Consider the following 26,250-nt stretch of genomic DNA (forward strand, 5'->3'; position numbering starts at 1 on the left):
TATCACTTCATCTTTTGCAACAGTTATGGACACATGAGCTACATTTATTTTCATGGCAGTTATGGATATAGTCAAGTCAAAAAGCATTTAATTAAGTACCTGCTGTATGCTTGGCATTCTGCTAAGCACTGAGGATAAAACGAAAGGCAAAAATCTATCTGCTAGCCCTTTTTGTAAAGGCAAGAAACTGGAAACTGAGTGGATGTCCATCATTTGGAGAATGACTGAATAGGTTATGGCATATGAATATTATCATTCCATAAGAAACAATTTTAAAGAGGCTTGGAGAGACTTATATAAACTGATGCTAATGAAATGAGCGGAACCAGGAGATCATTGTACATGGCAATAACAAGATTATTTGATGATCAAATCTGATTGATGTGGCTCTCTTCAACATGAGATGATTCAGACCAGTTCTAATGATCTTGTGATGAAGAGAGCCATCTACATGCAGAGAAAGGACAGTGGGAACTGAGTGGGGATAACAACATAGCATTTTCACTCTTTTTGTTGTTGTTTGCTAGCATTCTATTTCCTTTCTCATTTTTTTCCTTTTTGATTTGATTTTTCTTGTGCAGCAAGATAATTGTATAAACATGTATGCATATATTGAATTTAACATTTTTTTTAACCATGTTTAACATATATTGGATCACTTGCCATCTAGGGGAGAGGGTGGGAGAAGGGGAGGGAAATTGGAATACAAGATTTTGCAAGGGTTAATGTTGAAAAATTATCCATGCATATGTTTTGAAAATAAAAAGCTTTAATAAAAAATAATTTTAAAAAACCTATCTGTGTTAGGTTCTTACTAAGTGCTAATGAGATAATGAGATATTGGGTTTTTACTAAGTGCTAAGTCGGTACTTGACAATTTTCTAGTTCCAGTCTTTCCTGGTAGTTTGACTTGTGAATTCCTGGGGAAGAGCTTGCGTGCTTGGGAGGAGCAAGCTCATTGGTTGAAGTGGTTCTTCCCAGAAGCCCTTGCATTATCCCACACCCATTCTCTAGGAGGATAAAGAGGGCAGCACTCCAGAGATAGTCAGTCTCTGCTTTAGACCAGGCTTGACGCGGCTCTCTGCAGGAAGGGAAGTCACTTCTCTGGACTAGAGTTAACGGCAACTGTCTGGAGACAACAGTTCTCTACAGGAAGAAGAATCTGTCAGAGAGATTTGAGTTGACACAGCAGATCTCCTCCCAGAGAGCGATCGGCAGCTTCTGGAGACAACAGCACGTTACATATCTGCTAGGAGCTCATAAACTAATGTGGGAAATGGTGTGCAAACAATCACTTACAAATAAGATACACCCACACAACAAAGATATGTGTTCTATTTCTCTCTGTTCATATGCGTATATGTATATATCTATATGTAAATATAAATGTGTTTGTCTACCATATTCATACATGTACACGTGGACAACAACAATTGTTAATCGACTGAGCCACTGGGTCCTAGCTGGCTAATCAAGTGAGAGATAAGAGGAAGAATTCTCCCTTTGATGAAACTGAACATTTGTACAACTGAATATGTATGATATGCATCAAACATATAGTCAATTCATAGTTTTATCAAAGTAATATAGTCCATTTACTCTAGTAATACATTCAATAAGTGGATTTATTATTATACTTATAATACATTCAATAAGTGGACTGGACAAGGATTGCATATTTAGAGTACTAAGAGTTAATATCAATAGTTTAAAAATAATGTGATTCTTACTATCCTTTTCTGACATTATCACCAATAATCCAAAAATGAGAGGGAGTTGCATGTGATAACAGTGATCAAATCAATTTTTGACAGCTGGAAGGTATAAAATTGTTAGACCATGGCAAGAATCCAAATTTAACCAGGTTCCAGACCCCATCTCAATGCCTGATTTCTGAGAACCATTACACACACACACACACACACTATACACAATACATATATACATATATGCATACATAAACATATGCCCATAGATAGACAGAAAGACAGAGAGAGAGAGAGACAGAGACAGAGACAGAGAGAGAGAGAGAGAGAGAGAGAGAGAGAGAGAGAGAGAGAGAGAGAGAGAGAGAGAGAGAGAGAGAGATTAGTCACTTGCTAATGAGTGTTTTCATCATGGAAATCCATAAAACAAAGTACACATACAACTGAATATTTATCACAATCTAAGTACTGTTTGCAAAGTTGCAGAAATAAAGCAATCAGATGTTGGCATGTTGTCTCCCCTATGGATTATGAACTCCTTGACATTAGGGACTCTGTTTTGTCTTTGTATTACTGGAACTTAGTACAGTGCCTATACCACAGTAGGCACTTATTAAATGTTTATTGATTGATAATGAAACTGCTCAGCAATCATCATGGAATATATACATGACATCGAAAACCTAACAAGTCTTAGTGCTTATTGCTTAATTCTAAGACTGATTTGTATGGAAAAAATAAAGAAGACAATGGAGAGCAAGATAGGATCATAGAAAGAAGACTAACCTCTATCCAGGTTTTCTTTTTTTCTTTCTCACACTACGTCAGAAAGCTCACCCTTGAAAGTGACTTGAAAAAGTAATCTTGCACTTTACAAAAGTTATGGGTGTAAATCAAAAGGTTGATTGTGGATCCTGAATTTCTGATTGTCCCTGGATCTGATTGACACCCCTTATTGTGAGATTTTTTTTTTTTTTAATTTCAGGCTGTATTTAACAGAGATTTTTTTTTCCTCCTCCCCACCCTCCATTTTCGTACAATGCAATAACCATCATAAGAATGTCTATCAAAGAAATGCGCTGCTTGGTTCATTTTGAGGGTATGGCTGTTTCTGTCTCTGGGGTTCGTAGGCGCGTGACTGTGCTCTGGGAGATTTTAATAACTTCAGGCAGTCAGCAAGCTCATAACTCCTTTGTGTTTCAGAGGTAGATGTAGGAGTAGATGTAAAAACACAGCAGCAGCTGATGATGTGTTATGATAGTATCGATGAGGTGATAACTGATGAGAGGCTTTGTTTCTTTTCACATATTCCTATATATTTTTATGAATTAATTTTTTGTTGGGGCTTTGGAAATTCCATTATTGACAAAGCTTTTTTTCTCCTTTTAAATTTTTTTCATGTCTCTGTTCCATCATTTCTTTCCTTGCAGTTAATAAAAGTATGTCCAGGCACTCAAAGAAATGCTCAGGAGTGCTATTGTCTTCATACAGGGTATCAGCATCAACCAGACATGCTGTGGACCTATTCTCAGGCACAGATTTATTTCTTAACAATGCTTTCTGGCTTGTTTCTTCCACTTTTGATGTGATTTCCAAAGGTTGTCTAGGTCATGTTACTTTAAAAAATGGAAATTTTCATAAAGTATTCATAGCAATGTCTCTTTTTTTAAAAGAATAATTTAAGATAGTTGCATTTATGCAATGATTTCATCAAATTTTGTCCTGGAGGCTCCTGATTTCAGATTCTCCTCCCCCCCACCAGACCCAGATACCAGCTGTAAGTGAACACTCTTTTTATTCTATCAAAACATTCTCTGGGATTTAGAGAAACTATCACCATGTCTTTATAAAGTACCATAGGACCATATCTATTTGTATTCTTTTGTATTCTTTTTTCTAGTGAAGAAATAGCCCAAGTGCCTTCATCCTTTGTTATTTGTTACAGAGAAGCACATACTGTAGGGTATGATAGAAAATATTCACATGTGAAAATTTTTCTATTAGTCTTTGTTCTGTTTATCCTAAGCCTTTTGTCAGTTTATTTGTCTTATGGGATGAAGAAAGAACTATGCAAAGAGCAAGTTTATCCCCTGTATATAAGGAGATAGATCTTTGAGACTGGGAAAGGATTTCCAAAATATAGTACCTCAAATGTTCCCTCTTGATTGTATGCTTATCTGCCACCCCATTCTGTCTGAGATAACCTGGAGATCTCATCTGCCTTGACTTCTAGGACCCCTAGCCCACTTGCAATGATAATTTGCTGTGTGGGGACATAGCTGCTCACACCATTTGGGTAAACAGAATCACTAGCTATGATCTTTTTGGTAAGGTGGTAGACAACTGGACTTTTCTGTCTGACCACTTTGTCCTCTCGACCTTCAGGCATTGCCATATGACTTTTTTTTTTTTTTGCATTTTAAGGATATCTGGACTCTCTCATTTGCAGTTATCATACTCTAAGGACCACCATATCCTTATATTTCACCTGCAGCTGCCCATCTATATGTGTTTGTTTCACCTACATAGAAAATGAACTTATTGCTTGAAACAACTATCTTGATTTTCTTTTGGTATATTCAGAGTTTAGCACAGTATTTGGCACATAGTACTTATAAAATACATTTCCATTTCATTCTATTGAGCATAACATATACTTAATAAAATCTTATTGAATAGATGTACACCTCCATGTAATAGCTTCCAGCTATATTTGGAACTATTTTCAAATTTTTCTGTATCATATCTTCACAAATTTCTTAGAGGCCTGGGTGAAAGTAGTTTGTATAGCTGGCAGCCTGTGTAGGCAGTTGGCTATAAAAAGTGCCCTTGATTTTTAATTATACTGTTCTGAAGCTCCATTTAAATGTAGAATATGCAATGACATCCAAGAGAATGTAGCTAACTTCTAGAAAAATCTTATCCTCAGGTGTGTGGGTAAGGATTAATGCACATTAACATGTGCATTAATATTATCATTAAACAGAATTGAATAATGTGTTGGGAGCTGTTAAGAATACATAACTAACAGATAACATGGCTTAGTGGCTAGAGAGTTGGTTTCAGAATCAGGAAGAATTGAGTTCAAGTTCTTCTCTGATACCTTTAGGCAAATCCAAATATAAGATAAATCACTTAAATTCTTAGCTCTAGAGCACCAAGGTTGGAGACATGGCAGCAGGTTACCAACTCCAAATGAAAGTAGTAAGTAGGAGGTTCATTATCTCTAATGCATTTAAAAGCAACAAACATTGCCTTGTATTGGAAAGTTAACTTGAAAAACTCCCAGTTACTGTTGATGATGATAATAATAGATAATAGTAGCAGTTAATATTTATATAATACTTACCATGTGCCAGTTATTGTGCTAAGCAGTTTACAATTATTATCTCATATGATCTTCATAACAATTCTAGGAAGTAAATGCATTTATTCTTCCCATTTTACAGATGAAGAAACTATGGAGATTGAGTGACTTGCTTAGTCACACAGCTAGTAAGTGTTGGAGATCAAATATTAATATGGGTCTTTCTGACCTCAGGTCCAGAGCTCTACCACTTTGATCCCTAGTTGTCATTGCTGACACACAGAACTCAATCACACACATTTATTTCCAGAGTAAGCTGTTAACTAATTAGAATCAATAGAGCTCACCTTGGTGTAGTTCATATCTCTAATTCCCATAGTATTAGATATTTCTGTATTTAAACAGTAGATTTGAAATAAACAATAATAGTACAGTGATTGTAAAGAAAAGAGAACTGAGTTATCTCCATTTTGTCATTCTATGATCAATTAGAGTTTTTTATTCATGTTTCAAATTTAAAACAATGAAACAGAAAGTGAATAGCAAGGTGTTATATTTGTGTTTGGTAAGTACAAGTTTTAGTCCTATTTGAAATATTTTGCTGAATTTGACTAACACCTTCAAAACTGAAAATTCTTCTTATACTGTTAATTGTTTTGAAACTAAATACTGAACCAAGAAAAAATAAAAATATTATATATATGGCACAATTTTGATGTTGCCTAAATGTCACCATCTGGAATCTTTTCAGTTTTGTCAAAATTTACTAATGCAATGGGAAATTTTGTGTCTCTATCAAACTTAGGAGCAGCTAGGTGGTATTGTGGATAGAGTATTGACTTGGAGTCAGAAAGATTTATTTTTATGAATTCAAATCTAGCCTCAGACTTACTAGCTGTGTGACCCCAAGCAAGTCACTTAATCCTGTTTGCCTCAGTTTCCTCATCTGTTAAATGATCTAGAAAAGAAAATGACAAACCATTCCAATATCTTTGCCAAAAAAGTCCAAGTGGGATCATGAAAAGTTGGACATGACTGAACAACAAAGCAAACTTATGCTTAGGTAAGGGAATTTGAAAAACCACCTGTATATTTATTTCATGTGAAAGGAATTCTTCAGAATTAAAATAAATGTTCCTTGATCAGCTATGATCATTTATCACCTGATTGCCCTACTTTATGCTTTTTTTCATCATATTCTGAGGAAATTCATAATTCTGCAATATCACTTCAGTTTTGGTACTCAGACCCCTTTAGTACCTTCTGCTTTGGGGACCCTCTTAATATAGGATGGACTGGAAGTTCCTCCCTAAACCTCCATTTAAAAAGATAGCTTAGGTTATCCAACTCATTTCCTTCTGAGCTAAAAGCACAGCTTTAGATTTCAACATGCCACCAGGGATAAGGACCTTCCTTTCTTTCCCCTTCAGTTCTCTTTTGCATGTTTTCTTCCTTCATTACTTTGTAAGCTTCTTGAGGACAGAGACTTTCTTTTTACTTAGAACAGTAACTGGCACATAAGTTAATGCTTAATAAAAAAATGAGTATGAAGGAAGATAGGTTCACAAATTTGGCTACACTGTCTATCGAACATATTGAATATATAAGGGTCAATACTGATGAAGTCACTGACAAATCTAAAGAAGTTAAAGCTTGAAAAAAGAAACTGTACTGTTATTACTTGAACTGACCAATAGTGTAATTATATATATATATATATATTTGAGTATATATATGCATACATATATATGCACACATATATATGCACATATATATGCATACATATATATGCACATATATATATTTGAGTATATATATATGCATACATATATATGCACATATATATATAAATTTTGAGGCAACTGGGTGGCACTGGATTTGGATTCAAAAAGAGCTGGATTTTCAGACACTTACTAGGTATGGTATCCAGTGCAAGTCATTTACATGCTGTCTGTGTTTCCTCATCTGTAAAATGATAGGAATAATAACAGCACTTATATCAGAGGGTTATTGTGAGGATCAAATGAGATAATACTTATAAAGCACTTTGAAAATCTTTTTTTTTTTTTTTTTTTTTGCTGAGGTAATTGGGATTAAGTGACTTGCTCAGTGCAAATCTATTTTAAAAAAATTAAAAAAATATATATTCATTTTTATTTTTTCCCAGTGCAAGTATTAAAGTGTCAAATAAATGCTAGCCAATATTGTTTTTCTTTTTTCAAAAACTATATAATGATGTATTTCAAAAGTATTATTCCATTATATTTTTCATTTTGATTATAATATTTATTTCTAGTCCATCTTCTTGAAGAAGATAATGATTCAGGATGACAAATAAGCCCAATATGTAGATGTCTTCTAGAAAAACAAGAATCTAATTTTTAAAGAAAAGTCCTTTATAAAAAAGGACTAAAAGAAGAAACTGAGAAAATGGTGCACTATATTATCCATGTATGTATGTATATATAAATATATACATATAATTTTGTATAAGTGTGATATAGATGCATTTAAATGTTACCAAAATATATTTCTACATAATGTTATCTAAGTATAATGTTTAGTGACTTGATTTTAAAGCTGTATCTGAGGCTTGTTTTGACAGCACTAATGTTTTAAAGGATTATCTATACTATGTCTACTAAGCTTGTTTTGGCAGCTTTAGCTTTAAACTTTAATTTTACTACAACTACAATTTTTTTTTTCTTATCAAAATTTTTTCCCCATTTGACATGCTTAAAACTAAATGTTCAGGTAGAATATCCCATATACCTCCCATAATGAAATCACTGATTCTTATCAGATAGATGTGGCTTAAATCCTCCAAAATGTACTCCATGCAACAAAATGACACAAGTTCAATAGAACAAAGCAGAATGACTGATTGACTATTTGAACAGAGGGTGACATGCCAGATTTTTTTCAATATTTCTCACCTACACAGTAGGAGCATTAGATAAATATCCCATTTTCATTTACTTCAACAGTTTTTTTCTTTTGACAGCCTATGCCAAAGATACTTAAGGCATGTCATGAGAGCTTTATCACATAAAAGTAACCTAGAATAGAAACTTTCAGACTTCACCTACCTATCCATACTTCCATTTTTCGGTCTGTCTATTAAGCTGTCTCTATCCATTTCTCTGTCAATGTATTTGTCTCTGTTGTTCACTTTTTCTGTCTGTCTCCCTCCCTTCCTTCCCCCCCCCCCCCTTTTCCCAGGGCTGATCCATATGTATATTATTGTTCAGTTATTCCGGTTGTATCTGACTCTGTGATCCCATTTAGGATTTTCTTGGCAAAGAAATTAGAATACTTTGTCATTTCCTTCTTCAGCTCATTTTACAGAAAAGGAAACTGAGGCAAACAGGGTTAAGTGACTTACTACACAGTTGGTAAGTGTCTAAGGCCAGATGTAAAACTCAGGAAGATGAATCTTCCTAACTCCAAATCCTCTATCCACTGTACCACTTAGCTGCCCCTATACATTACACTCAGATACATATTCATTTGAAACTTTATTTCACTGGACTCAGATACTGGACTAAAGACTATAAATATTTCCTACTTAGCAACTATCAAGTATTTGATATTTGTGTATTTTTCTGAAGTGTTTGCTTAACAATTTCTAGTCTATGTATAGAATTATATGTTGAAAGCAGAGATCATTGAATTACTGAAGAAACATAGCAAAACAGGGACTTTTGAGAATTAACCTGAAAATGACAGTTTTGATTTTTACTGTTTCAAGGTTGAAAAGCAAAGCAAAAGAAGAGAAAAAACAGTTCACCTCCAATTTGGATGACAATAATTGCAACCTGTCAGCTTCAAAAAAAATATAACACACAGCAGTTTTTAATCACCTTTTGTCTTCTCTTCTTTTGGCAGAAACAATGAATAACATGTTATCTGATTTTCAGTAGTTAGATAATAATATATTTTCATATATTTTTCAACCAAAATGCTCACCAAAATTGTCTCTTTTTTCCCTTATCTAGCTTTTAATATCTTGAGAATCTCTTCTATACAAGTGTTTAACTGAGAAACTAAAGCATCTCTAGTATATAGATAATATCCATAGGTAACAATAGCAGTTTTCTTGTTCAGCAAATACATGGACTTTACAAATAGTCTGCTATTTCTGGCTTTATATGTATTAGGTTATTACTAAAGAAAGACCAAGAGCACAGGTCGAATATTATAAGTCCTATATAGAATAAATATGTTCAAACTAGCTATTTTAGCAAAGGCAGATTAAATGTAAAAGAAGGGAATATCAAGGAGACTGTAGCAATTACTCACAATGGTAGCCACATGTTAAGCAAAATTAAAAGTAAATGTACTGTGATAAAGTACCATTACTTAGTAGGTTCAGACATTTTCTTCCAGATTTTTTAAAGTGATATTTAAAGGGAAGAAAAAATTAGAGAGAAAAAGCAGAGAGAGGAGAAAAGAGAAAGGAGGGAGGGGGAAAAAAAGAGAAGAGGAAGAAAAAGAGATAGGGGCATGTAAATTAAGATATTGATCACTGGAACTGACAATAACATGAAATTCTTTTCCAAATGGGGACCTATATTATTCTATGGCAGATTGTGATTTATCAAAGACGGATGAAGGAACAAACAATTGTAATTATCTACTGGATATATTATCTATAATGATATCTGGAATCAAGTTTAGTTGTAAAGTTGCTGTGTGGGGTCTTGATATTCACATGCCCAACATATATTCCTCCCTTCAATCCAGGTTTATCTCTTCTATTTCAGTTTTTCCCTTTCCCTTATTTCTTGTTCCAGAAGACATTAGAACAAAATTAAATTTGAGAGTCAGTAAATATACTGTTGATCCTTCTAAATAGATAGGAAAGCTAAAGATTAACTTGAAGAAAAGGTTAACTGGGAGACCAAGAGCCAAAGTTATAAATAAGCCTGTGTTATCTCATAGGAAAAAGCAAATAGCCACTAACTTTGTTTTGTTATAGGTTGACAAAATGCACTTTTGCACTCTTTTTATCTAGACCACTGTTGTCAGTATAGAAAAATATGCAGTGTTTAAACTCTCTGCATAGCTACAGATAAATAATGTAAAGGTCTTAAAGGACTGCCTGAGGCATTGAGAGGTATAATAATCACATTACTATTAAGAGTGAGAGGCAGGATTTTCACTCAGATTTTTCTGCCTTAAAGACACAAAGAAGTCCTCTTTCCATTATGCCATCTTGACTTTCACCTTTGTACTTAGAATTTACAAAACTTGCTTCAAATGACAATGATTATTTATAAAAAGAGAATTTAGATTTATTTGTTTTGATATCCTAAGTAATTTATTAAAATGCTTTGAAGAGTTGAAGCTGCCTTTTTTATCCCATCTCCCTATAACCAACAAAATGGCTCCTATCATCATGTTAATAGATGTAGAAGGATTATTGGATTTGTAATCAAAACATTTTGCCTTGAATTCAAATTCTGCTGCGTAATATGTGAACCTGGGAAAATCATTTAGCCTTGCTGCTTGCTTGAAATTTCACTATCTATAATACATGGAGATGGAGCTAGAAAATCTCCAAAGTTCCTTCTACCTTTGAATCTGTGGCTATGTAACAAGGTATCTCTAGTCTTCTGATTGCTACTATTAATAGTTAAAGGCAGAAGACCTGAACAGACCCAGATTTTCTTTCAATCTGGTGCTTACTTAAAAACTTGGTACAAATGTTGCATAATGGATATATTAGTTCATTGAGTCATATGTAACTTTGTGTATGTAAGGGAATCATATGTTGTGTATACCATGTAGTGTGTGAAGGGAACACCATCTTTGTCAATTTATCCTTAATTTTTCTGAAATGGAAAGACCTTTGCTCATTGAACATCTCTCTGAAATTACAAGTTCAATTTTCAATATTATAGTAGAGTCCAATCAATGTTTTCTATAGAGATGAAAGAGTGACTGTTTTATTAGTTTTCCCAATGTCCCTATTTTCATATGACATAGTAATTGTAGCAAATTTCAGAACTATAAAACATACTTAGTGAAATCTGTGGTGATTCAAAAAAAAAAAAAAAGCATTTTAACTATCCACACTTGAAAAACAAAGCAGGTAATAAAAGACATGCTACCTAGAATCTGATATGTAATTAGGTAGACAATCCATTGAACTTGTTGACCAATAAATTTATTATGAATGACAATTACAGATGATCAATAAACCAGGCATAGAATTGAATGGGAGATCATTGGATTGGATCACATTTGGAAAATCACACTGTGCTTTCAAAATTTCCAAGCTGTTCAAAGCATATTTCTTTAAGACCACTAGTTCTCCAAAGATCTATCTGGCTACAAACTGTAGAATGTCATGGATTCAGAAGAATTATAATATCAGATTATTCAAGGACAATGGAATGATGTATGGTAGGTATATATGGACTGTAACATAATATAATGATGATAATAATTTGCCCCTGAGGTCTCTTGTGAAAACTATTATCAAGGACAATTGTAAATAAAAGTGGGCATTTCTCAAGGATGAGAGATAGACAGTATGAGTGTAATTTCTTACTATTGTGATAGTAAATGAAACAGAACGCTTCCAATTTGATTGGATTTATTATTTATTGATTTATTGAAAAGGAGGGACAAGAATCACATGGGATGAAAAGGCATGGAGAAAATATAATCTTTATTAATACCCGCCCAGATGAGAATATATATACATACATACACACACACTTATATGTCTTTATATATATATATATATGTATGTTTGAATGTATATATAAGCAAATCCATAGATATAGATATATAGATTTGAGTAAATGAAGGATCTATTTCTACATTTAAAAAACAAAGGCAATTGCTTGATCTAAAAAGGTTAATAATACAAGTCTCAAATAGACTGATATAATTAATTTTCTTCTCCATATCTTCCCATTTTATCGAAAATTCAACAAAATGAGAAGTAAAGTAATAATGAAGAAAAAAATGTGGCTGGATAAGTGGCATTAACAATGATAAAATTCAATACTTTCTTAATTATACTATACTTCTAAGAGATATCTAATTATAGCTAGAGTAGCATCTATTAAAAGTCTCCTGTTTCCTCACTTCCCAAATCCTGGCTACATAATCCTGCTACTGTGCCCTCTCTGCTAGTGACCAGTATGATCTCTCCTAGATATTTTCTTGAGAATGGTTAGGCCTTCCTACTATGTGGCCCTCCTTCTATGCTGGAAACCCCCCGGGGGAGCATTATCTTGTTCATAATAGATCTTAAATATTTTAAAATGAAGTAAATTAATGCCCTAAGGAAAAAAAAATCCTTCCTTAGATATCTTCTACTCTAACCATACCTGTTAAGCTCTAGATCTCATTTGGGAAGATCCTTGAATGAATGCCATGCTAAAGTTACCATATAATGAGGCTTTTTCAATTTTCTTTACTATGGTTAATAAAATATACTTTAAAGTATATAGTCATCTTCTCTGAATTAAAAAAAAATCTCCATCAGAATATGTATATATAGAGAGAGGGCTGGTTGGACTAGGAGTTAGGAAATACTGGTTTTAGATTTTACTTCCAGGGGTTCTCAAACTACAGCCCGATGGCCAGATGGGGCCCGCTGAGGACTTTTATTCGGCCCGCCTGATTATGGCAAATGGGCTGAGGGGCGGAGACAGAGTGTGAGCTTTTGTTTTTACTATAGTCGGGCCCTCCAACAGTCTGAGGGAAAGTGAACTGGCCCCCTATTTAAAAAGTTTGAGGACCACTGCAGACTATGTGACCCTGGAAATCTCCTAAATTCTCTCATTTGTAAAATGGGAATGAAGGTAAACTAGCATTTTCCTCAGAGGCTTTGGGTGAGGATCAATTGAGACAATGCAAAGCACTTTGCAAACCTTTAAAAACTCTATAAATAGCAATTTTTATTATTAGGAGCATTGTGGCACAGTGGGTAGAGTATTAGGCCTGAATTCAAGAAAACTCATTTTTCTGAGGTCAAATCTGGTGTTAGACACTAATTAATCTGTGTGATCCTGAGCAAGAACTTAATTCTGTGTATCTCAGTTTCCTCATCTGTAAAATGAGTTGGAGAAGGAAATGTCAAACTACTCCTGTATCTTTGCCAAGGAAACCCCCAATGTTGTCACAAAGACTTGGATATGACTAAACAAGCAACACAATTAATAACTAATTATTATTATCATATAATTTTACTTTTAATTATCATTTTAAATCTTATTTCATTCTATAATTGATTATTGTTTTCCTTGAATTATTACTGAGATTTCTGATTGCTTTTCTATATAATTGTGTGTATTCTTTACTTCTTGCTTTCTACAACAAAGATCATAGAAATTGTCAATCTTTGCTCCCACCCTGCATATAACTAATCTTTGTAAAGTTCATTCAGTTGGTTCAGTAATTCTTCCCCCAGAAGATTTTAGAAACTGGATCGCTCATTCCTCATGACAAGATATGAAATTTTTTTCTCTGATCCTTGAAACTATTCTCCAAGTAACTAAAATTATACATCCTAGTCTTTTCACTATAAGAAACCCCAGTGAAGACAAAAGAGTAAAAGTTTTTAGTTTTAATTTTTTTTCTCTTTTACTTCTTGGTTAAATTTTAGTGATACCTTTAATGAAAATCCAAAGACAAATTTTGTTTGACTGACTGTGGTTTTTCTTTTAGCAATTTCTCATTAGTTTACAAATTCTTGTACTGAATTAGCTTTTTGTTTTCTTTCCTTTTTCCTTTTGATTTATTGAAACTACCAACTATCCAGAAAACCCCATGTGCCTACCTGTCTGACCTAACCAATCAGTAGCCTAGGAAAAGTCCAATAACATCTCTGTGTTTTCCCCAACCCTTTACCTACTTTTCACCAGTCTTGCTTAGCTTGTGAGGTTGAGATACACTATAGTCTGGTTTTGACCTTGATCAATTCTTTCACATTTCCACCAAATTCCCAACCTTTTGCTACATCTACATGTGAAAGCTCTCTTCTGTTTCTCTCTCTAGCCCATCTCTCCTTACTCTGACCTCCAAATATATGGATTGGTTTTCACTAGGTGAACAATTATAATAGTGGCAGTTTGCAGAACAGGTTTGATGATTTTATTGATGCTTTTTTTTTTTTTGGTCAGGGGATAGTTTAGGACTTACTCGAAGAGGAAAATATATGTATATTACTTGCATATATACATATAACATGCATACATGTATACATACTTATAGAGAAAGGTAATATACATAGATGAGGGTATAATATATATTTGTATATATGTATCATGTGCCATATATACATATATATCACGCATATACATATAGACACATACATGTATATACACCATAAATATATTGCATACACACAGATTTATGTTGCATATATGTGTCTTTATAACACATATATGATATATAAAATGTATATATATGTGTGTGTGTGTGTATATATATATATATATATATATATATATATATATATATATGTATGTATTCTTTCTAATGCATGGTATATAAGTCTCCAAAGATGATTAGTGCCTATTACCATGGAAATTCTATTAAATTGTAATGTAAACTATCTTTGTCTTTTACTCACATTATTATTATTATTATTAATTTTTTTGTAAATAGCCACCTGGAGAACTAGAAATTGATACTGGTTTTATAGCATTATTCAAAGATTTACATTAGAGGTATGTGTAATTAATTCTGAAACTCTGAGTACTTTTGGTTACTAAGAAGGCTGTTGATCTTGTGTCATCAGTTTTATTTGAAGAATGAAACCCCAAAACTAAAGAAAATGTGGTGATCCACCATTATATTTATATGGCATATCAAATGTAATCAATTTTAGCCTTTGCATTAGGATTTACATGTGCTAGGAAATTATAAAAAAACATTCATCCATTTGTGAGGCCCATGAGCATGATTATTCTCATTGTGAAAACATGGAAACGCAATGTGCCTAATATCATATAACGCAATTATTGGGTTGGGTTTGCAATTCCCAGTCATCCACATAAAGTTCAGGGTGCTTTTTAAGACTTTCAACTGTCCATGTTAAATTGGGTCTGTGATCATTTCTTTCTTTCTTTCTTTTTTCCTTTCTCCCTAAAAGCTAAGGATGAACAATCCATTTAGCTTTTGAAAATATGGCAAAAGGCCAGAACACAGGAGGAGATAGAAGGCAAAGGACATAATTATAAGTGAATATGTCTGACCTTGGTGATCTTGTAGAGTTTAAGGCAAATAGATAAAACCATTTTCACTTATTTTTGACAAAGTGAACAGGTGCTATACTCTCTGAGAGAGAATGTAGGTTGCTTTTCTTTTTTCTTTTTCAAAGTATAAATACTGCTAGTTCTTCCTAATAAGAGGTCTGTCATGATTATTTTTATGTATATGTATATTTCACATATACATATACATATGTGTGTTTAAGCAAATTTCAGGATTTGGAGTCAGAAGATCTGGGTTCAATTATTATTCCTGATACTTCCTGTTGTTTTGGTCTTTTTTTCACCTTTTCCTTTAAATACCTTCTACATAGAAGGTGCTTGAGAAATGTTTGTTCCATTGAATTGAATTTTTTTTCTCTCCACCTGTCATTCCTATTCTCTTTTATTTCACATCTGTATACTTTCCTTGCCTTTTCTTGCTTTCCCTTCTCTTCCCTTCCCATTTTTTCCTACTTTTCCTCTTCTCTCTTCCTGCTTTCTTTCTTTCCCTCCTTCATCATTTCTCTACTGTTACCTTTCTGCATCTATTTTTTTTCTCCTCCCTTTTCTCAATTTCTTCTACTTTTGACTGCTATAACATGAGGTTAACATATCAGTTATTTAATTTCCTTGCATTAATTTGTGTCCTATAGTTGATTTTTCAGGGGAAGGAGTGGCTCTTGTCAAGAATAAATGACATCTTAAAAATATTTTACATTTGTTATTACATTTGAGTCTCACAACAATGTTGTAACAAATATAGCAGAGTTACTTTTATACCCACTTTAAAGATGAATATATTGAAGTTTTGATGACTTAAATGACTTGCCCATGGTTACACAGCTAGTAACAATGAGAGACAGGATTCAAATGGAAGTCTTGCTAAACCTTAGTCTAGCTCTCTAGCTGCTCTAACAGATAAGGAGTTTCTCACTCTTTTATTGATGTTGTGGTAGTCTCCAAAAGACAATCCTTCCACCTAAATTCTTAGGTCAATGATAGAGGAATTCTTCGTAAGGAAGAATTTCAGTCTCTGTAGAATCCTGTAATATTTTAGAACAAGAACAAGACCTGTTGTTATTCCGATTATCTCTCTTGCTACCACTGTCATCAAAAAATATTATATATTGTCAAATCAGAAAAGGCCATTTTCTTGCAAAATTTCTATAGAGAAGTGAAGAAAGGTAAAAATCAGAGAGTATTTTGATTATAAAATGCTGACTTAAATATGGAGATATTGAGAATTAATATACTATTTAACTTACAATTTATGCAAATACTATTTATTATCTCTTTTGAAATTATTGAACTAAAGTGGGGAAAGGGCTGAGTAAAAATGTAACAAGTGCTTTGACCATCTTTCTACTTCCACATTCTGGTCACCAAACATTACCCCCTATATTCTATTCTCCAGGTGTCTCAGAGAGTAAACTGAGGAAAGAAAGGATTTAAAAAAGAGAAAAGGGAAAAAATAAAGGGAGAAGCAAAATGACCTGTTTAGAAATTACTAAAAATGGTGGCATAAATTTAAATGCAGAGTTTTTTTTTAAATGAAAAGATAGCATTTCATTTCTGATTTTGTGTCTCATGCCTTATTTAACAGCCACAATATTAGGACAAGATCAATTTTTACATCAAATTAAATACTCATTAACATACACCTAATTGCCCCATTTTCTTTTTAGGTTCTCCACCAGGAGACAGTGTTTATTCTGTAATATTTGTAGGACTCTTCTAAAGCATGTATGGAATTAATTTGCAAGGTAGTTCTTAAATGTATCATTCTATTTATCTCTAGTACTTGCTAAATGACATCTTTTCCCACTGGTCCTATTCTGTACACTTGACTGGTCAAACAATACATTGTGAATCTGCTTAACAAGAATAAGCTCAGAGGATCTGATATTTTGCATTTTTCAATAGCTTCATTTAAATATTTGTTTCCATAGCTTCTATTACTGAAATACTTTGACTTGAATGGCAATACAAGAAGAAATAATGGAAAAGCACTGAAGAATGTGTTATATCCCCTCATTCATAGTAGTATATTACTTCAGGATCAAATCTACAGTAGTCTCCATAGTCTGTCAGCCCATGAATATGATTAGGAATATATTGAAATATGTTACAGATATGGCATATTTAATACTATTCAAATCACATCAATATGAATGGATTTTCTATTCCATCAAAACGTAGATATCATAGGCTTAAGATGGGAGAAAATGTTAATTGGAAAGAGCTCCTCTTCCCCCAAAAAAGATGGCCAATTGTTGAGTAACTCATAAGCTTTAAGAAAGTTTTTTTTTTAAATTTCTCCACATATTCACTGAGTAAGACAAATCTCATGTCTTGGGTAAAGAAGCAGTTAGCATTTTCCACATATTTGAATTTCTGATAGACCCAAATCTCTTGAAAGATTTGGGAGCAACATTCAAAAAGTTGAGGAATTTCCACCAGAAAGCTTAAGTAACATATATTAACTAATAAGCAATCACAGATTATTATGCATGTTCTAGCAATCATATGGAAGTCTTTTTGACAAATGCAAAAAGTTGAATCCTGAAACCCAAGGACATGACAAAATAAGTTAGAAGTCCTATAAACAGAATTCAGTATCATAGCCAGCAAAAATATGGCAATCAAGTAAAAGTTTGTTAAAAATTCATATCCAACAGTAATAAAATCATTAATATGAATGTTTTGAGCTAGAAACAAAGTTGAAAATAAGGATAGGGTTAGTGCACATGTTAATATAATACATGGCTCTCCTGAAGGCACCAGTTTATTTTCCAACAAATGCATCTGTCATTCTGAAGACTTAATCAGTGAACAGATTTTTCTTTCTAATGTTTTAAAATTACATTTCAATATAATTGGTTTCGTATATACTATTATTTCATTTTATGCATTAAAGATATGATTCTGAAAATACATAGGTTTCACCAGATTGCCAAAGGAGACCATTATACAAAAAGGTTAAGAATCCCTGATCCCAGGTATAGATCCGAGCTTACTTTTACAGTAGTGCTGAATGCTTAGAAGATAGATTATTAAAAAAAAAAAAAAAAAAAAAAAAAAAAAAAAAAAAAGGAATCCCCATTAAAGGAAATTAAATGTTTGCAATTTTAAAAAGAATCATGATAACTTTTGATAATGTTAGGGCAAGTGCTTAATAAAATTAGCTCTAGAAAGCAAATATTTAATATAAAAGGAACAAAATTTTCCCTTACTTTCTTTGTTTTGCCCATCGCCTTTAAGATGGAAAGATTTAGGTCTTCTAGAGCTGCCAGGACATTCTCATATTCTCCAAGGTGCTGAGAAAAATATTCTGAAAGTTAAAAAAAGAGGCAAATAGGTATTTTAACTTTATAAAAGCAAAAGTACACTGGCAATATGTATCTAAAACTCAAATATAATTGAAAAGATAATGATAATTGATGACTAGAGGGGTTTTCAAAGGAGAATAAGTTACTCATAGGCCAATTGGTCTTACTTCAGCTAGGATATTGTATTGTAGTTCTCATCTTTCAGACAACATTCTTTCCTACAAAAATTCTATAAATTTGGAATCATTGGCAAGGCAGGTTCAAAGATCCAACAAGTCTCACTAGAAGGATATCACAGATTACTGTTTTAATCATCTGAAAACATAAAAATCCAATTTTATTTTTATCTAGTAATATTCCAGGAAAGTAAAAAATCCATGATTCTATAATTTGAAGACCACTCATAAAGAAAATCAACAGGATACTTATGTTTAATTAAGGATGATTGTGTATTGGATATTTAGTTATCTGTGTGAACATAACTTCAATATTTTCATCCTTATGGAGACAACTATATGGTACAGTGGATAGAAAGCAGGGCCTTGAGGCAGGAAAACATGAGTTTACATCTAGTCTTATTAGCTATATGACCCTGGGCAAATAATTTAACTTCAATCTATCTTAGTTTCTTCAAATGTAAAATGGGGATAATAATAGCCTCCTAAGGTTTTTGTAAAAATCAAATGAGATAATATTTATAAAATACTCAGTATTTAGCACACAACAAATGATTATTAAATGTTTTTTCAGAATTAAAATAAAAAATAAGTTAATGCAATGTAAAGCAAAATATAAATCATAAGTCCCTATATAAATATTATGTATCATTATTAATTGGAAAAGGAATTAAAACTAGAATTTCTTTGGTGCAAGGAATTCCAAGGTGAGGAAAATAAATTGTCTAATCAAGGCAGGCTGGCATCTTCTTTGCAACCTTAGAAAAATGCCTAAACCATTGAGAATTTAAGCATATGACCAGAATCATCAGGAGTTCAGATCTGGCCTTGAACTTTTAATAACTGTGTAACTTAGAATAAGTCACTTAACTTAAATTGCCATCTTCCCCCAAATAAAAACAACTGTTATGGTATCAAGCTTGAGGGAATCCTCACCCTTATGTCATAGGTCATGAATTTTACTCTGGTTAATCTTTTATCAATAACTTTGATAAGAAATTAGGAGGCATGTTATTATATCTAAAGATGACATGAACCTGGGAGGAAATGTTAATAATATATTGATAGATTTAAAAGAATCCTGAAAAACTGGGTGGATGGGCCAAACAATTGAATGGGAAAGTCTTATAAAGTCCTCAACTTTATCCCAGTTATATCATTAATAGATCTATACCTGAGAGAGATAAAAAAAAAAAAAAGAAAAGAAAAAGGATCCTATGTGTAAAAATATTAATTGTAACTCTTTTTATGTAAGAAAGTAATTGGAAACTATGAGGGGAGTACTCCAGCTGGAGCATGACAGAATAAATTATAACATGTGAATGTAATGAAACTTTGTTGTTGCTCAGTCATTTCAATTGTGTCTGAGTCTTCATGATCCCATTTGGGATTTTCTTGGCAAATATACTGGAGTGGTTTGCTATTTCCTTCTCCAGCTCATTTTGCAGATGAGGAAACTGGGATAAACATGGTTAAGTGATTTGCCCAGTCACATAGCTACTAAATATCTGAGATTGGATTTGAACTCATTTTGATAAATATTCCCGATTCCAAGCCAAGAGCTCTATCCACAGTGCCACATAGTCCCATGTAATGAGATACTGTTGCACTATAAGAAAATATGAAAGGAACACTTTCTGAGACACTTGGGAAGATTTGTATAAACTGATGCTGAATGAAATGGAGAGTAATTTATTCAATAACAATAACATTGTGAAAGCAAATAATTTAAAGACTTGAAAAACCTGATCAATACAATGTCCAATCAAGATTTCTGAGAACTGATGATAAGTAATGCTACCCCCCTCCTGACAAACAAGTAATGAGGATTCAAGATGCAAAATGAGACATGTCTTTGGCCTTGGTCAAAGTGGAAATGTGATGGTTTTTGACTGTGCTTATTTGTTTTTGTTTTTTTTTTAATTGGGTACAGGGCAGGAAAGAGAGAAAAGAAACACTTGTTCATTATATATAAAAAAAGACAAATATAGAGTAGGGAGACCTAACTTAACATGTGAAAAAGCGTAAAGTTTTGTTCAATATGAGCAAAACAAAGTAGTGAAATAAAAAAAAATGTTAACATGAATTTTTGCTTCATTAACAGAAATCTTGTGTCCAGATCAAGAGAGATGATAGTCCTACCATATTCTCTCCTAGTCATATTAGAGTATTGCATTTATTTAGGGGTGTCACATTTAAAGAGGATGAATGACAAACTGGGGAACATTCAGAGGAGGGGTTATTAGGATGGAGAAAATTCTAGAAATGATATCATATGAGTAACAGGTAAAGAAACAAAAAAACAAATATAACTAAAGAACTGCCAGATGACATAGCTTAGACACAACCTCTGTGTTTCTAGTTCTGATAGGGTAGTGTAATCTTTCTAGGAATCAGGTCTGACAAACTACTTCTCGCCCTCTCTACACTGTTACTTAGTCTAGGTATCATCTTTGTTTCTCTTACCAAAGTCTTTGACTTTGCTCCTTAGGCTTCTTAGTTGTGAAAGGAGGACTTTTGGCTTATGTTTCAGGGAACTGGATCTATCTCCAAACCATTTCCCAGGCATCTATGCAACATGCCTCTGCAAGTACTTTCTTTCTGTACTTCTATAGAGGTATATTCCTTGAGAGCAAGGACTGCCTGGCTTGCTTTTATCTGTATCCCAAGAGCTTGGAACTTTAATCAATATATGGTAACCAATTAATAAATGCCCTCTCACTTTACCTGTATCTATCATCTTTGTCTCTCTCTCTCTGTTATTATATATATATATATATATATGTGTGTGTGTGTGTGTGTATGTATATGTATATATACATACACATATATGTAAATATTGATCTATGTATCTCTATGTACATATGTGTCTACCTATCATCTATTATCATCTATCTTATTGATCTATCTGTATTTACCTATCATCTATAGCTATGTATATTGTATATACAATATACTAGTATATAATATACATAACTAAAATCTATGTATCTTGATATATGTATCTACCTATCTTCTCTCTCTTTTTATATATTTACGTATCCATCTATCTCCCTATCATCTATCTATTTAGCTATTGCTCTATCTCAAAAAGAATGTGGTTTATATTTCTTGTAAATCTAAATGGTGTAATCAGGAATAGCCAGTGGAAGCTATAAGGGAGACAAATTTAAACTCACTATATGGAGGAACTTTCTAATAACAAGAACTGTTCCATAGTGAACTGGGCTACTTTGTGAAGCAGCATGCTTCTTACCACTATAAACAGATAATTACCTGCCAGAGAGTTTGCAGAGGACAGGATTACATTGCTTGAAGGTTGAAAGGTCAAATCAAATAAAATCTAGTCTAAGATCCTTTCCAGTTTAAGAGTTTATGAGCAGGATGCCAGTTTTGTCTATTTTGTATGACTTCAGAGATTCATAAAATTTTAAATTTGAAAGTAGCTTCAAACATAAACTAACCTACCACCTCATTTTGCATATAAGTAGTTAAATGCATTTGCAAGAATCACATGGCTTAAAATGTTTGTGGCAGCCCTTTTTGTAGTGGCTAGAAACTGGAAAATGAATGGATGCCCATCAATTGGCGAATGGTTAGGTAAATTATGGTATATGAATGTTATGGAATATTATTGTTCTGTAAGAAATGACCAGCAGGTTGAATACAGAGAAGCTAGGAGAGACTTACATGAACTGATGCTAAGTGAAATGAGCAGAACCAGAAGATCATTATACACTTCAACAACAATACTGTATGAGGATGTATTCTGATGGAAGTGGATATCTTCCACAAAGAGAAAATCTAATTCAGTTCCAATTGATCAATGATGGACAGAATCAGCCACACCCAGAAAAGGAACACTGGGAAATGAATGTAAACTGTTCGCACTTTTGTTTTTCTTCCCAAGTTATTTTTACAATCCAATTCTCCCTATGCAACAAGAAAACTGTTTGGTTCTGCACACATATATTGTTTCTAGGATATACTATAACATATTTAACATGTATAAGACTGCCTGCCATCTAGGGGAGGGGGTGAAGGGAGGAGGAAAGGGAAAAGTCGGAACAAAAGTGAGTGCAAGGTATAATGTTGCAAAAAATTACCCAGGCATACGTTCTGTCACTAAAAAGGTATAATTAAAAAATAAAAAAAAAATTAAAATAAAAAAAAAATAATCACATGGCTTTCTACTGGAAGCTATCAAAATTCCCAAAGAGCTTCTATCGTAGATTTTAAGTCCCTCTGGAGAGGTTCTACAATCATTCTGAGATAAAATAAAAACCCTTCAGTTTGGTGTTTAAAACCCTTTACATTCTGAATTTTAAAAAAATATTATGTTTAATTTGCAGAATAAAACAAGCATTTCCATTACACAGTTCAATTAAAAAATTACACATGAAACTGCAAATCTATTACACAAAACTTGCTATTCCTTTCAAATATATAAAACTACTATGCACGTTTCTTTCCCCTGTTTTTTCCTCACCTTCCTTTCTTGTCCCTGCCCTGGGGATGGCTTTCATTAGCTGCAATTTGTCTCCAGCTGCCTTTTCAGATTTATTTCTCCTCATTTCCTTTCCTATATTCTGCATTCCAGTCAATCTTCCTGCTTGCTGTCCCCGGAATCCAACCTTCCACGCCTTTTTATTGTGATTTGGCATAGACTAGTTCCTGTTCCTGAAAAGCACACCCCCATCACTGCTGATTCTTAGATGCCTCGACTTCCTTCAAAGCTCAGTTCAAAGCTTATTATCTTCTCTTGAAAGCCTTTCGTAATTCCCTCAGGTGGTAAGTGCCACAATAAATTGCAAAGATACCAATTTGCATGAGTAGTCCTTAGTGCTCTCTCCCACCTCACTTTATCTCTTTGTGTGTTGCTTCCCAGCTTCCCAATAGAATATAAACACCCTGAGGACGGGAAATCTTTTTTTTTTTTTTTTTAACTTTTGTTCTTATAATCACAGATCCTACCTTATTGCCCCACATATATTAAACTTGTGAAAAAATGTTTGCCAAATTAAATTTCAAACTAGAATCCATGGTTCTTAATTCTCAGTCAGCTACTTTCTTCAAAGATGTTAGCTGATACATTTTAAGGATCCCAAAAAATATTCCTTATAAAAAAAACTGTGAACAATATGGCATCATTACATCCATTGCATAGAAGAGGTAACAAGTTCAGAGAGGTTGTGACTTGCTTAATTTTACACAACTAGTAATATAAAAGCCAAGACTTTAACCTAGATCCTTTATGAGTCTGTGTATATAAATGTCTAATATATGAGCTCTATAAGAAAACAAATTATGTAATAAATATTTATTGACTTACTTTATCTGTTTTCCATGGATAAGAATCAACACATTGATTTATGATCACTGTCATCTCTAAGGGAGCATGCAGTTTACTGGAACATAGTATCTTAACCCCATAGCAAGTAAAGTGGAGAATTGTGTGGGTAGCAAGAGCTAAGATGAAGTCTCCATGGAGATTTGCCTCAAAGTTCAAAGGAAAATGTAATAAAAATAGAAGTAGCTAATTGACATAAAGTTCATGACTGGCAAAGTACTATGCTAAGACTGAGAATACAAATCAAGAAGCAAGACCTTGCTCTCAATGAGCTCATATTCTAATGGAGGAGTTATTACATATGGAAGATTTTAGCTGCAAGTCAGGTAGAAAAGTCCCTTTGTCCTTATAATGTAGTGGCAAAACAGATACCAATTTTCTTTTTTCTTTTTTTTTTTTTTAATGTCGTTACCACTGATAAAATCATATCAATTTCTAATAATGAATCTTTTGACAGTACCAAGCTTTTGGGATAAGAATTTTGTTTTCTGGAACTTTAGAAGCTGTGGTTGTATAACCTATAGATAGAAATGGTTGCCAGGCTTCTTCTCATTATTCCTTACTTCTCAGGATGGTGGGAAAGGGTACTGGGTTAGAAGCAGCTCAAATCCCAAACCTCTTAGGTTCAGAGTCCTTGCTATCTCCATCAGGGTCTATGGAAGATGGTAGTCATCAAGCTGGTGAAGATCATTCAATTTGCCTATCTTTCCATCAGCATGTCTTACTTCTTCAGCTATGCTGGGTTGCCTACCCACTGCATGGCAATTGGTGAGGAAAACTGGCCCCTTCTCTAAACAAGTTGCTTTCTTGAATTGATAGCTTATAAGGCTGAAAGCAGGACCAGTAACTTGAGGAATGCTGCCATTTCTAAGATTGCCTTTTGGTGGCTATTGGTCAGCACCTGTTGCTTGTGGTGATTAGGAAAATGGACTCTTCCTCCTCAACAATTACCCCCCTCAGTGATGACTTCAGGGTTGGACTGGAAACAGATCTTTCAGTTTTGTTGGGGACACTGCTTTTCCCAAGAATCTTAGGTTCAGAGTCTTTGGCTGTTATGCTCTTACTCTGAGAGAAGATGGTGCTCAAAATGTTGTTGGTTTGACTTCCCTGACACATAATACCTTCCATCTCACCCTTGGGGTTCCTTGTTACTTTAAAATGGCTGACTGGTCTGTCCTGTGGGTGGAAGTTGGTATTTGAGCCACAAATCACCAAAACTAAACAGTGAACATTTCCCTATGTTTGCCAACCATTTTTCTAATTATTTGCCAGATATTATTTGCCAATAATATTAACAATAGAATAAAGAATAATTTTAAAAGTCACAATTAAAAATGCTGTCACCAAGCTTATATACTTAACTCTTACTTAAAAAACTAAAGTCAGCATCTCACCAAAAATTGTTTGGCTCAAAAGAATCCTAATTTTTTTTTTTTCTAAACCCCTTAGATTTCACTAAGGACTCTTTTTGTGTTAAGACTATTCTAAGTTTTTCTAAACCCTCCAGAACTTACCTACTTTTTTTTTTTTTTTTTTTTTTTTTTTTTTTTTTTTTTTTGTGGGGGGGAGGAAACAGGGCAAGGCATTGGATCCATAACTCCTTCTGAGATCCTCCTTGGTACTGGCACCCATCTTCTACTATCTTCCTTAGCTAATCAGTGCTAAGGCAAAGCATGTGTTAAGTCAAATCCATGCCCTTATGACATACTGAAAGACCTTAGAAGCTGCCCCAATATTTGCAAGTACTATCCTAATGTCTGAATAGTTTCTAGGATACAGTCCAGCCCTTGGTAACCTGGACTTTGCAGAGTGTAAACTCTTTGAGGGCAGGGACTACTTTTTGCCTTTTTTTTTTGTGTATTTTTGTATTTTAAAAAGTTCCTGGCCCATAGTGGGCATTTAATAAATGTTTATTGATTAGTTGATTTACCTTAAACCCATTAGTCACATGAGCTCATAGTTCCTACATCCTCAATTTTCAGAGATACTACTTAAACTCAATTTAGAATTTTTTGTTTTATTATTCAATAGACAGCTAGGAAGTACAGAAGTTGTATGATTAAATATATTCTCTCACAAAGCTTTTTTATTTTTATGCTCTCAGATCAAGCACCAGTCAAATGAAGTTTCATTAGAATTATCTTCCACAAATCTATAAATAC

The 26,250-nt window shown here is 33.3% G+C and overlaps 1 protein-coding gene across 5 annotated transcripts in view; it reads right to left on the reverse strand.

Annotated features, from left to right (window-relative positions):
- The window catches only part of NECAB1 (N-terminal EF-hand calcium binding protein 1), a 199,655-nt gene that overhangs the window by 65,656 nt on the left and 107,749 nt on the right, over positions 1–26,250 (reverse strand). For all 5 annotated transcript variants that reach the window (XM_074269811.1, XM_074269801.1, XM_074269831.1 and 2 more), the window contains one exon: positions 18,467–18,564. In XM_074269811.1, coding sequence (XP_074125912.1) covers positions 18,467–18,564 — 98 coding nt within the window. The remainder of the gene's footprint in view (positions 1–18,466; positions 18,565–26,250) is intronic.

The sequence above is a fragment of the Sminthopsis crassicaudata genome, chromosome 1, assembly GCF_048593235.1.
Source record: "Sminthopsis crassicaudata isolate SCR6 chromosome 1, ASM4859323v1, whole genome shotgun sequence".
In the NCBI taxonomy this organism is placed as follows: domain Eukaryota; kingdom Metazoa; phylum Chordata; class Mammalia; order Dasyuromorphia; family Dasyuridae; genus Sminthopsis; species Sminthopsis crassicaudata.